General features: G+C 44.9%; 2 protein-coding genes across 5 annotated transcripts in view; one reads left to right on the forward strand and one right to left on the reverse strand.

Moving 5' to 3' along the window:
- The window catches only part of LOC101615430 (SAP30 binding protein), a 38653-nt gene extending 33743 nt beyond the window's left edge, over window positions 1-4910 (reverse strand). For both annotated transcript variants that reach the window (XM_012948136.2, XM_004655185.2), the window contains exons 1-2: window positions 4768-4910; window positions 2217-2326 (exon numbers count right to left, since the gene is read on the reverse strand). In XM_012948136.2, coding sequence (XP_012803590.1) covers window positions 2217-2326; window positions 4768-4873 — 216 coding nt within the window. In that variant the 5' untranslated portion in view covers window positions 4874-4910. The remainder of the gene's footprint in view (window positions 1-2216; window positions 2327-4767) is intronic.
- Window positions 4911-5069: 159 nt separating this feature from the next.
- Window positions 5070-13808, forward strand: part of Recql5 (RecQ like helicase 5) — a 53042-nt gene continuing 44303 nt past the window's right edge. For 2 of the 3 annotated variants that reach the window (XM_045159065.1, XR_006638940.1), the window contains exons 1-4: window positions 5070-5710; window positions 8353-8474; window positions 10504-11022; window positions 11723-11828. In XM_045159065.1, the coding sequence (XP_045015000.1) occupies window positions 5581-5710; window positions 8353-8474; window positions 10504-11022; window positions 11723-11828 (877 nt within the window). In that variant the 5' untranslated portion in view covers window positions 5070-5580. The remainder of the gene's footprint in view (window positions 5711-8352; window positions 8475-10503; window positions 11023-11722; window positions 11829-13808) is intronic. The other variant, XM_045159064.1, reaches the window with a different exon arrangement.

A 13808-nucleotide genomic window follows, 5' to 3' on the forward strand; every position in this document is an offset into this window, starting at 1 on the left:
GTAGTGCCGAGGATCAAACCCAGGGTGCTGGACAAGCTAGGTCCGTGCTATAAGTGTGCTAGTAAACTATATCCTAACACTTTTTTTATACTAGGGTAGGGTCTCACTCTAGACAAGGCTGGCATGGAATTCACTATGTAGTCTCAGGCTGGCTTTGAACTCATAGTGATCCTCCTACCTACCTCAGCCTCCCAAGTGCTGGGGTTAAAGGCATGCGCCACCACACCAGGCATTGATGCTAACGTTTATTTATGAATGTGTAAAAGAAAGTTAAGACAAAGGGCTGGAAATTCAGCTTAGTGGGTAAAAGCACTTGCTTCCAAAGTCTGGAGCCTGGGTCTGATTGCACACCCCATTCTTTTGTTAGTGGAAACACAGGTTCTCCTTTCTATTTTGCCAGGCACTTATTTACTTTATTCAGGGGAACTTGTGCTCAAGAACCAAAGGCACTTGGACACAATCACCAAGTAAGCTATCGTGATAGAAGAAGAATCAAAATGGATGAAAACAAAATAATCTTCCTTCCTAACCTGTTAATAAATGGAAAGATTTGAAGCCCCAAACAAGGTTAAAAATAATACACAGCTGGGCTGGAAAGACCGTTTAGCAGTTAAGATGCTTGCCTGCGAAGCCTAAGGACTCATATTTGACTCTCCAGGTCCCATGTAAAAGTTAGACACACAAGGTAAAACAAGCATGCAAGATCACACATGCATACAAGGTGGCTAGAGGTCCTGGTATGCCAATTCTCTCTCTTTCTCACTCATAAAAAAAAAAAGGCCAGTCTGTTGGGCTTGCCTCAGAAAAAGAAAAAAGAAAAAAGAAAAAAGAGTTGATTACAGATAAAAATGTTATAGCAATTATGATGAAACACTATTACAAATAAAATAGACAAACTATTTATTTATTTTTTTTTCTTTCTCTTTTTTTTTTTTTTTCCAAGGCAGGGTCTAACACTAACTCAGGCAGACTTGGAATTCACTGTATATTTTTAGGCTGGCCTTGAACTCACGGCAATCCTCCTTCCTTTGCCTCCCGGAGTGCTAGGATTAAAGGTGTGCACCACCATGCCCAGCTCTCATTTTTGTTTTATGAAGCAGGATTTCACTCTAATCTAGGCTGACTTTAAACTCATGGGCATCTCCTTACCTCAGTCTCTGAAGTGCTGGGATCATGTGCCACTATGTCCAGCTGGGACAAAACTTTATTTTTTTTAAAGACAAGCCCCATGGACTGGCCTTTTTTGTTGTTTTTAAATGTGAGAAAGAATTGGTGCACCAGGGCCTCCAGCCACTGTAATAAAACTCCAGATGCATGCGCCATCTAGTGGGCATGTGTGACCTCATGCTCCTGTGTTACCCTGTGTGTCTTGCTTAAGTGGGACCTGGAGACTTGAACATGGGTCCTTAGGCTTTGCAGGCAAGTGCCTTAACTGCTAAGCCATTTCTCCAGTCCTGGGACAAACCATTTAAGCAAGGAACGCCAACATTAAATACCCACTGATACTTGAGATAAATAAAATAATCCACTAAACTGGGTGCAGTGGTTCATGTTTGTTATCCCAGCACTCAAGAAGATGAGACAAGAGGATCAGGAGTTCAAGGCCAGCCTTAGCTACACAGTAAGCTTGAGATCAGCCTGGGCTTCATGAGATCCTGTCTCAAAGTCAGAAAAAAAAAACAACACCCAAAATCCGCCATAAATAACTCCACCCAAATTTCAATTTATGGCTCAGGGATGGAGAGATGGCTTAGCAGTTAAGGCGCTTGTCTGCGAAGCCTAAAGACCCAGGTTCAACTCCCAGAACCCACGTAAGCCAGATGCACAAGAAGACACATGCTGTGGTGCACATGTCTAGAGTTTGTTTGCAGTGGCTAAGGGCCTGGTGTGCCAATTCTTTCTCTCTCGTTCTCATTAAAAAAAAAAAAAAAAAAAAAAAACCCAAGGTGAAAAACAAATTTAATTTCCAAATGAAACTACTGCTAGCCAACCCAGCTTCTCTTTCCCTTTTTTTTTAAATTTTTTTATTTTTGGAGTGCTAGGGATCAAATCCTTGCACATATAAGGCAAGGACTGAGCTACATACATACGTATCAGTTGATATTATCTGATACCAAATAAAAGAGACAGAGGGATGAAGGAACACTGTTGACACACACAGATCAGTTTCTGACAAATGCAATGGTGCTTTGAACAGCTCTGGGTCTGGGACTTACCGACTGTTTGCTGTTCTCATCCTCCTCTTCTTCATAACCTTCTTCATCACCTCCGAGACGAGAAAAGTCATCCTCTCCATAGGCATCAGATACCAATCCACCTTTCTCTTCTGAAATGGAGGAGAGGGAGAGATGGAGGAAAAAAAAAATATAAGAAAATGTTCCTATAAATTATATGACCAGATTATTCCTGAGGATAAAAGGGGAATTTAAAATCTCAGGTAACTGGCTACAGGTCCAGATTGTGCATGTCAGAAGACCACAATTTAGTAGTTGAGTTTTAAGAATAAAAAAGAACACTACATTCTGTTTTAAAATGTGCCAGGCGTGGTGGTGCACGCCTTTAATCCCAGCACTCAGAAGGCAGAGGTAGGAGGATTGCTGTGAGTTGGAGGCCACCCTGAGACTCCATAGTGAATTCCAGGTCAGCATGGGCTAGAGTAACACCCTACCTTGAAAAACCAAAAATAAAATAAAATGTTTTTCAGAAGCTGGGCATAGTGGCACATGCTTTTAATCCCAGCACTCAGGAGGCAGAGGTAGGGGGGATCACCATGAGTTTGAGGCCACCCTGAGGCTACATAGTGAATTCCAGATCAGCCTGGGGTAGAGTGAGACTCTATCTCGAGGATTAAAAAAAAAAAAAGTTTTTCAGGGCTGGAGAGATGGCTTATCAGTTAAGGCATTTCCCTGCGAAGCCTAAGGACCTGGGTTCAATTCCCCCCAGTACCTATGTAAGCCAGATGCACAAGATGGTAATGCATCTGGAGGTCCTTTACAGAGACTAGAGGCCCTGTTGCACCCATTCTTTCTATCTGCTTCTTTCTCTCTCTCTCAAATAAATACATACACACACACACACACACACTTCCCGCCCCCCCCCCCCCCAGGTAGGGTCTCACTCTGGCCCAGACTGGCCTGGAGTTAACTATGGAGTCTCAGGGTGGCCTCGAACTCATGGCGGTCCTCCTCCTGCATGCTAGGATTAAAGCTGTGTGCTACCACACCTGGCTCTAAATAAATATTTTCTTAAAATATTTTTTGTTCATTTTTATTTATTTATTTGAGAGTACCAGAAAGAGGGGGGGAGGGAGAGAATAGGCACACCAGGGCCTCCAGCCACTGCACACAAACTCCAAACGTGTGTGTCCCTTTTGCATCTGGCTAACGTGTGTCCTGGGGAATCAAGCTTCAAACTGGTGTCCTTAGGCTTCACAGGTAAGTGCTTAACTGCTAAGCCATCTCTCCAGCCCCTAAATAAATATTCAAAAAAAAATGTTTTTCAATCCAGGCTAGGGATGTGACTCAGTGATGGAGAGCACTCAGCATCCGTGAGTCCCTGGTTTTTATTCCCAGCACTGAAAATAAATAAACAAATGTAACCCTATGTGCTGTCAGTTCACCTGTTACACCAAGTGAAACTGTCCTTTCTCTGTACCAGTCTAGCAGCTTGCTTCAACACCTCTTTTCACATGATCATGTCTACTTTGTATCATCTGCAACAGCAAACTTACCTTCTAATGAGACTGTCTTCCTTATTTTTGTACTAAGCCCCTCATTTTCCAGATGAGGAAACCCAAAGCCCATATATGTTAGGTAATTTGGTCTCCCCAGTCATTCAAGAAAGCTGTTCACGTTGTGATTCTCAGTCTATCAACGGCCACAGGATGACTGATTGGCTTTAAAAACTCATTAAGTGGCTGGGTGTGGTGGAACATGCCTTTCATCCCAGCACTCGGGAGGCAGAGGTAGGAGGATCGCCGAGAGTTCAAGGCCACCCTGAGACTACATGGTAAATTCCAGGTCTGCCTGGGCTACAGCAAGACCCTACCTCGAAAAAAACAAACAAAAATTCATAAAGTTCCTGGCGTGGTGGCATAAGCCGCTACTGCCAGAATTTGGGAGGCAGAGGTAGGAAGAATGTTGAGTTTCAGGCCAGCCTGGAGCCACAAAGTGAAAGCTGCAGGTCAGCCTGGGCTTAAGTGAGACCCTACTTCGAAAAAACAAAACAAAACACCCTCATAATATAACAGCATCAGCCAGGAGATTTAACAAGCTGCAGAATGTCCAGCTGATTATATCCCAGATCTGCAGAACGACTCACTTTAGAAACCTGGTTATTTGTTCCTATATGCTCAAAGATGCATTTCGGGCCCGTTCCTACATAAAGGTTATCAATTTAACAGGACACAAGCTTTATCGCCCTCCACGTACATTTCACTAATCTCCCCTCTCATCACACAGCGTGAGGGAGGGAAAAGGTAGTGATGCATCAGCCTGGGGTACCTCTGCCCCTCTGTCCATCCCTCTGCCCAGCAAGCTGCCTGATTGCAGTAAGTTTCGGCAGAATGATAGGAACAAAGGGACCGAGACGGATCGTCCTGACAAGTCTCTAATGCCCTGTGTAAAGCAGGACACTGACAGCGCTTCCCTGGGGGTTCCGGGATCCCGTAAGTGTGGTCCAATGGACACCTCTTTCCTCCCCACCCGGCAAGTGGGGCAGCATTCGGGGCAGACACCCGATTCCCCTTCCTTCCAGCTCGGGACTCACCCGCCGCGCTGCCCACAGCTTCGACTCCAGCCTCGCCATCAGACTCGGGCTCTGAATCTTCCGCGTAAACCGCCAGAGACGACAGAACATTCTTCTTCCCCGCCATTTTCCTCCTATCGCCAGTGCGGCTCACGCCGATGACCCAGGAACCGCCTTCCGTGAGGTTAAAAACTAACCTCTTCCGGATCCCAGGAGGCTCCGCGCCACGACGACGACCAATCATAACAGTCATTCCTGAGGCCCGCCCCGCCCCCCTGGCGCCCGCTCACGTCATCGCCGCGCGACGGAAGTTAGAGCGATGTGGAGTTTTTGCCTGACTGAGCGCCCAGCCGTTAGGGCTGCTGTGAGTTAGCGGCGGCGGCTTCCCTGACGAGTTGCCGGGCCGGCCGAGGCACCGACGGCGCTGGCGGAGCCGGGGCAGCCCAGAGCCAGCTGTGATATCGTGGGGGTGAAGTGAACAGCGTTGATTTGGGAGGAAGAAGAGTGAATGGGACGCTGCGGGGGCAGAAGGGCTGTCATGGCTGCCCTTACAGTAGTAGACTGTGGATCCTGGGGCAACGCCAGACAGCGCTGAAGACATCTGTGTTGCCTGTCGCGGTCCAGTCTCTAGCTCCGTGCCGCACAGTGGCCTAGGGTAGTTCAGGGTTTCTATTTGCCGTTTGAAAACGATCTGTTCCTAAAGTGTAACCTAGCAGGTGATGCCCACAGAAGGTGTTTTTTGTTTTTGTTTTTGTTTTTAAAGCCCAACAGGGAGTTCTCTTGGCAGCCCTCCTCCACCTCTGTCTTAAGCTTTGGCTACTGCGTGTCGCTAAGATGAGCACCCATCTTTCCTCTGGTCCCTTTGACCCTGAGCACAGGGTCCGGAGCGTTTTGAAGAAGGTCTTTGGGTTTGATTCTTTTAAGACGTCTCTACAACAGAGTGCAACCATGGCTGTAGTAAAAGGTAACATTACAGAGCTGCATTTTTCCTGGCTGTACCATAGCACTGTCGCAGAACCCACCCGCCTCCTCTTGACTCTTCCTACGTCAGCATTTTGGATAAGTCATTGGTTTGGAAATCTTTTAGACTTATCAACCAAAGCGTGCAACATTATTTTTTAAATTTTTCTTTATTTATTTGGGGGAAAGAATGGGCGCGCCAGGGCCTATAGCTACTACAGAGGAACTCCAGACACATGCATCACCGTGTGCATCTGACTTGCTTATGTGGCTTCTGGGGCATGGAACCTTGGGCCTTAGGCTTCGCAGGCAAGCGCCTTGACCGCTAAGCCATCTCTCCACCCCTGTATTATTATTATTATTATTATCATTATTATTTTATTATTACTTGAGGCAGAGTCTTGCAGTGTAGCCCTGGATGGCTGGAAGCCACTATGTAGACCAGGCTGGCCTTAAACTTGGCAGTGATCCTCCTGCCTCTGCCTCCCAAGTGCTCTGTCACAGGTGTAGGCCCTGAAGTTTGGAGTTTTAGCGGCAGAACCACCCAGCTCTTCTGGTTCTTTCATAGCCAGACTTACAGGTTGTCTTTGAATTCTCTTCCTAGACTCTTGTTGGTGCGCAGGCAGTAGTAAGGGTGGCCCTAATAGGCTAACCTTGTTATTGACCTAGGTAATCCTCTTAATCCTCTTACTGAAGATTGACTGGCTTGGGTCCCAGATAAAGAAGGAATGAATAATTAATACATAAACTGGAGATACGGTGACTCTTGGAGGTGGTCCAAAGGGAGCAGCAGAGTCAGTCATATTTTTACTTATTTGCAAGCAGAGAGAAGAGAGAATGGGCACAGCAGGGCCTCCAGTCACTGCAAATGAACTTCAGAAACATGTGGCACTGTGTGCATCTGACTTTATGTGGGTACTGGGGAGTCGAACCTTGGTCATTATGCTTTGCAGGCAAGCTCCTTAACCTCTGAGTCATCTCTTCAGCCCAGCAGGGTGATATTAATAGTGCCTTTATATAAACCAAAGCCTCTGAATGTTATCCTTGCATGTCTGCACAGATGTGTCTACTAACGTAACAGTGTTCTGTTAGTCATTTCAGTTTTTCATATCAGCAGATTCACACTATTTGCCTTTGTTTTATTAATTTTTTTAAAAAATTAAAAGGCATGCGTGGTGGTGTATACCTTTAATCCCAGCACTTGGGAGGCTTAGGTAGGAAAATTGCCATGAGTTTGAAGCTACCCCGAGACTACATAGTGAATTTCAGGTCAGCCTGGGATAAGCGAAACCCTACCTTGAAACACCAAAAATAAATAAATACATTATTGTGTGGTGTGCACACATATGAAAGCCAGAGGAAGATGTCGGTGTCTTTCTTGATTACCCTCCACTTTACTTACTGAGGCAGGGTCTCATTTGAACTCAGGGCTCACTGCTTTGGCTAATCTAGCCAGCCTGCTTGCCCTAGGAATCCTCTGACTCTGCTTCTTGAAGGATACGATTACAGGCTGGCTGCCATGCTTACCCCAAGGGTGCTGGGGATCTGAACTCCAGTTCTCATACTTGTGTGAGAAGTGCTTTTTCTGCTGAGTAATCTTGCATTTTTATTGTTTATTTGTTTTGTTTTGTTTTTTTTTCTGGGGTAGGGTTTCACTCTAGCCCAGGCTGACCTGAAATTCACTATGTAGTCTCAGGGCTGCCTTGAACTCACAGCAGTCCTCCTACCTCTCTGCCTCCCAAGTGCTGGGATTAAAGGCGTGTGCCACCATGCCCAGCTACTCTTGCATTTTGTAAAAAAAAAAAAAAAACTGTTTTATTACTCTTTTTTTTTTTTTCTTCAAGGTAGGGTTTCACTGTAGTCCAGGCTGACCTGGAATTCACTGTGTATTCTCAGGGGGGCCTCAAACTCATGATGATTCTCCAACCTCTGCCTCCCCAGTGCTGGGATTAAAGGCGTGTGCTACCATGCCCAGCTCATTACTCTTATTATTTTTGTTGCTGTTTGTTTGAGGCAGGGTCTCAGACTAGCCCAGGCTGACCTGGAACTCCCTTTGTAGCTAAGGCTAGTCTTGAACACACTGTGATCCTTTTACCTTAGTCTCCTGAATGCTGGGATTACAGGTGTGAGTCTGACTACTTTTTTTTCTCACTAGATAGGGTCTCACTCTAGCCCAGGCTGACCTGGAACTCACTTTGTACTCCCTGGCTGGCCTCAAACTCACAACAATCCTGCTTCTGCCTCCCAAGTGGTGGGATTAAAGGTGTGCACAACCTAGCAATCTACTCTTATTTTTAATACTATTACTAGAAATAGTTTTTCCTCATACCTAAATTTCCCAGGATCCTTGTCCTTTTCATAGAAAGGATGGAAAAGAAATTAACATTCTGAGGCTTTTCCTAAATTCTCATTTAGTTTTAACAACCAGGACCAGGTGTGGTGGGTCAGTCCTGTAATCCCAGCACTCAAGAGGCCGAGGCAGAAAGATTGAGCAAGTTTAATGCCAGTTGGTGCTACCTAGATGATTCCAAGCCAGTCAGGAAGATCCTTCTCATAAAAAGGAATATTTTTCTTCAATAACCTTGCTTAAAAGGCAGGAAGCACTGAAATGTTCTTTTCTCTTTATTTATTTTTTTTTATTTGCAGGTGACAAGGATGTTTTTGTGTGCATGCCCACAGGGGCAGGAAAATCCCTTTGCTATCAGCTTCCTGCTCTGTTGGCCAAAGGCATCACCCTTGTGGTCTCTCCTCTCATTGCTCTGATTCAGGTGAGGGTTAGGGGGATGAATATGGTAACCCAAAAAGATGATGAAGGAAAAAGTTGGGTGGTTTTTTTGGGGGGGTCTCTTTATTTGTTTGTTTGTTTGTTTTTGTTTTTTGAGGTAGGGTCTCTCTCTAGCCCAGGCTGACCTGGAATTCACTATGGAGTCTCAGGGTGGCCTTGAACTCGTGGCAATCCTCCTATCTCTGCCTACCGAGTACTGGGATTAAAGGCTGCACCACCACGCCCAGCAAGGGTCTTGTCTTTTTTGAGATATGGTCTCATTATGTAGCCTCAGCTATTTTGAACTTTTAGTCCTTCTACCTCAGCCTCTGATTGCTGGGATTACAAATGTGTGCCATCATGTCCAGCTTGAGGGGATTTTTTTTTTAATTTAAAAATTTTTATTAACATTTTCCATGATTACAAAAAAAAAAAATCCCATGGTAATTCCCTCCCTCCCCACCCCCACACTTTCCCCTTTGAAATTCCACTCTTCATCATATTACCTCCCCGTTACAATCATTATACTTACATATATACAATATCAACCTATTAAGTATCCTCCTCCCTTCCTTTCTCTTCTTGAGGGGATTTTTTTTAAGGTAGGGTTTTGCTGTAGCCCAGGCTGACCTAGAATTCACTGTGTAGTCTCAGGGTAGCCTTGGACTCTTGCCAATCCTCCTGCCTGAGTGCTGAGATTAAAGGCATGTGCTGCCATGCCTGGCTGGAGATGAGCTTTTTATTTTTATTTATTTATTTGACAGAGAGAAGGAGGGAGAAAGACAGGGAGTGAGAGTATGGGCATGCCAGGGCTTCAGCCACTGCAAACAAACTCCAAATGTGTGTTCTCCCTTGTGCATCTGGCTTTCATGGGTCCTGGGGAATCATACCTGGGTCCTTTGAATTTGCAGTCAAAGTTCTTAATTGCTAAGCCATCCCTCCATTCTGGAGATGAGCTTTTATAGCAAGAAGTTTCACTTCTTTATTTGGTCTTTGCTTCTCATTTTCACTAATTTGCCTGTGTCACTGTCTTTATTGAGTTTCTAAATTGCCCAAATGTGGGTTCTTTACATGCGTATCATTTTGGTGGGCCTCAATAAGTCTTCTATGTTTGATGGTCTGAGGCCCCTTACCTTGCATGGTTGTTTATTCTCCAGAGGAGAATGGAATCATATTTGTACATGCACCGTTCACATTCACATATGTTTATGGTGTAAGGATAGCTAAATTGATAGGGGTTATGTCTGGGATTGTACTTTACTTTGGCACTGGCACAGGTATGTACAACAGGAAAAAAAATAGTGGCAAGCCAGGTGTGGTGGTGACACCTTTAACCCCGGCATTTACGAGGCAGAGGTAGGAGGATTGGCAAGAGTTCAAGGCCACCCTGAGGCTACAGAGTGAATTTCAGGTCAACCTGGGCCAGAGTGAGACCCTACCTCAAAAAAAAAAAAGAACAGAAAAGAAACTGAGAATTTGCTTCCACTATATTTAGTGCCCACAGGTGGGCTGATAGAATCAGAATTGAGGAAGCATGGCTGTGTGGTTAAGAGCCATCCATCATAAAGAAAAGTAGACAAATGGGGTACAACCACAATGCTTAATGAATGTTCACTGAATCATAGGCTTGGTGCCAAGTACTGAGAGAGAGAGTGTGTGTGTATGTTTGTTGTACCTTTAAAGTGTAAAGTTTCATTTCTTACAATAATCCTAGGAGTTACGCTGTGTGTGTGTGTCTGTGTGTGCAAAGAGACTGAATATGAGTGAACTGAGCCTCAAGAATTATGAACCAGCCAGAGAATATGTAGCAGTCAAGTGAGCCATGATTAGATCCAGGTTTCTCTGACTCCAGAGCCTATCCTCTCAACCACTTCCCCTTTCATACTTCTGGGTAGAGGGAAGACGTATTGGAGACTGGGGGAGGAAGGATGCTTTATGACTGAGATGTGCCCCAGGGATGACAATGATGCTTACCACCAGTTTCTGAGAGCCGATCATACCCTACCCTGGATGCTTTTCTTTTCCTCCCTCAGGACCAGGTGGATCACTTACTAGCCTTGAAGGTACATGTGAGTTCCCTAAACTCGAAGCTCTCAGCGCAGGAGAGGAAGGAGCTGCTGTCTGACCTGGAGCGAGAAAAACCTCGGACCAAGATTTTATATATCACCCCAGAGATGGCAGCTTCAACCTCCTTCCAGCCCACACTGAATTCCCTCGTCTCCCGCCACTTACTGTCTTACTTGGTGGTGGATGAAGCTCATTGTGTTTCCCAGTGGGGCCATGACTTTCGTCCTGACTATTTGCGTCTGGGTGCCCTGCGCTCCCAACTGGCACATGTCCCATGTGTGGCTTTGACAGCTACAGCTACCCTGCAAGTCCAAGAGACCGTGTTTGCTGCCCTGCACCTGAAACAACCAGTGGCCTCTTTCAAGACTCCCTGCTTCCGTGCCAACCTCTTCTATGATGTGCAGTTTAAGGAACTGATAACTGATCCCTATGGAAATCTGCGGGACTTCTGCCTTAAGGCTCTTGGACAGAAGTCTGGTAAAGGGGTGAGGCACTGTGGCTGAAGGACCTTTGCTTTTCCTAGCTTCTTTGGTCAGGCTTCTTAAAACTTGTACACAAAGGGAGTTGTCCCTTTTATGACCTCCCATTGTCTCCCAGCAGGCAGTCCTTGTGTGTAAGATAGACTTACATGGGGTTTTCAAAGAGGATGCAGAGGCGTTAGAAAAGTTGGATTTTAAGCACTTTTGTCCTGCTTTGTGTGTGTGTGTGTAATTTTTTTATGAGTGAGAGAGAGAAAAAGCAAAAGAGACAAAGAATTGGCGAGCCAGGCCTTAAGCCACTACAATGAAACTTCAGGCTCATGTGCTACCTTGTGCACATGTGTGCCCTTGCGTGCTTGCATCACCTTGTGTGTCTGGCTTACGTAGTACCTGAAGAGTCAACCCTGGTTCCTTAGGCTTCTCAGACAAGTGTCTTAACCACTAAGACATCTCTTCAACCCTGATCCTACTTTTTATAAAGTGGGGAGACTTGTCTCAGGAGACTGGGAAGGATGATGGAAAGCACAGTGTTTTCTTTTTCTCTTTCTTTATCTCAAACAGTGATCCTCCTATCTCAGCCTTCAGTGTACTGGGATTAAAGGTGCTTGCTGCCACTCCCAGCTCACAGAGCTTCTTTTGAAGCAGGCTACACTCTAGTGGGTTGATTGTTGTTTCTCTCTTATTTTTCCCTACCCTTCCTGCTCAGTTGTTATCCGGGTGTGGCATTGTCTACTGCAGAACTAGAGATGCTTGTGAACAGCTGGCCATAGAGCTCAGCAGCAGGGGTGTGAACGCCAAGGCTTACCATGCAGGTAAGGGGTGGTTAGGCCATGTGGCTTTCTTCACTTTTTTTTTCTTATGGGTGTTGCTTATTTATTTATTTATTTCAGAGAGAAAAGTGGGGAGAGAGAGAGAATGGGTGCGTCAGGGCCTCCAGCCACTGCAAACGAACTCCAGATGCATGTGCCCCCTTGTGCGTCTGGCTAACATTTATTTGTCCTGGGGAATTGAACCTGGGTCCTTTGGCTTTGCAGGCAAATGCCTTAACCACTAAGCCATCCATCCAGCCTCTGTTGTTTATTTTATTTGTCCAAGGTAGAGAAGACAATGACTGCTCCTTTGGCAGAAACCCTTAAACTCCGTGCAGCTTTTCAGCTGGATTCCATAACTGCACCTGCACTTCGAGGGCTTCACTTTCTATCCTTACAATTACTAACAAGTGGCTAGAGGTTAAAACATAGTTATCAAGAGGTACAGTCTGGCCGGGCGTGGTGGCACACGCCTTTAATCCCAGAACTCAGAGGCAGAGGAAGGAGGATCGCCGTGAGTTCGAGGCCACCCTGAGACTACATAGTGAATTTCAGGTCAGCCTGAGTTAGAGCGAGACCCTACCTCGAAAAAAAAGAGGCACAGTCTGATAGAAGGGAACGTCACTTTTACAAGTTCTTAAAACCAGGTTTATAAGGAGTTGATGTATCAGCATGTCAGATCTTTATTTAAAAAGAGTAGAATGTAAGCAATATCCTAGTCCTCAAAGACTCCAGCATTGTCCCTTGGTACCTCTGGTATCTTATCCTTAAAATATTTGATGAATCTTTTTTTTGTAATTTTTTTTCTTGAGGTAGGTTCTCACTGTAGTCCAGGTTGACCTGGAATTCATTATGTAGTCTAAGGGTGGCCTTGAACTCACAGGGATCTTCCTGCCTTTGCCCCCCAAGTCCTGGGATTAAAGGCATGTGCCACCATGCTGCACCTGCCTTGTAACTTTTGACACAGGTGTAAATATAACCATTGAGTCAGTATAAATCCCTTTCTTTTACATTTTAGAGATTCTATAGGTGGGCTCTGAACTTAATGTGTATACAAAATGAATGAATAACAAATACCTACTTTTCTCAAAAGTAGGCTTGTTTCTCTCAAATCCTAAATGGGTCTGTAATCAAAGGTTATGTTGTTATAGACAGCTTCATAAAGAGCTAATTTGTATACTAAAGTAGGTGAGTAGGTGAGCAAAAGAAATAGCACAGTCCAGTTTCATCTTGAGAACCAGGTACTTTCTTATTTCTTTAGGCATCTCTTTATTTTTGATTTTTCAAGGTAGGATTTCACTGTAGCTCAAGCTGACTTGGAATTCACTAGGTAATCTCAGGGTGGCCTTGAACTCATGGCAATCTTCCTACCTTTGCTTCCCAAGTGCTGGGATTAAAGGTGTGCACCACCAATCCCAGTTTAGGCATCTCTAAATATTGCACCTAAAATGATACTGTTCCTGGAGACATAGGGTAAGTCCTGCTTGCAAAGAGCTTCATTAATAGGAATATAACAAAAGAAGTGCATTCTAGGTCGAGATTAAGAGAGAGAGAGAGAGAGAGAGAGAGAGAGCGCGTGCGCGTGAAATTCTTGGTGGTAGGAGAGGCCAGAGGCTGGGCTGCTCAGGTACTTGTACTTTAAGAAGCCAAATCTGCAAAATGGCCCTGTTTCCAATTTTACTTCAGGCTTGAGGAGCTGTGATTCGCTGTCTTTCCTGAGTAGATTAGATAGTCATTAAAGTAGATTGCTGTGATTCACTTTCCGTTGCTTCTCTGGTTAATTCTAATTGTGTTTGAGATAGGAAAAACCCAGGATCGAAGCATTAAAGAGAAAATATCCCATTCTTTATCCTCTTTTCTTCTTCTCCTAGTTTGGAATTGCTCTTACATAAAAGATAATTTTTTAATTATAAAACTGGTATTAACATGGATACCAAAAAGAAAACAGTGACCACCTTATGAACTAATAGATGCTAGAATACT

The sequence above is a fragment of the Jaculus jaculus genome, chromosome 9 (genome assembly GCF_020740685.1).
Source record: "Jaculus jaculus isolate mJacJac1 chromosome 9, mJacJac1.mat.Y.cur, whole genome shotgun sequence".
Lineage (NCBI taxonomy): Eukaryota > Metazoa > Chordata > Mammalia > Rodentia > Dipodidae > Jaculus > Jaculus jaculus.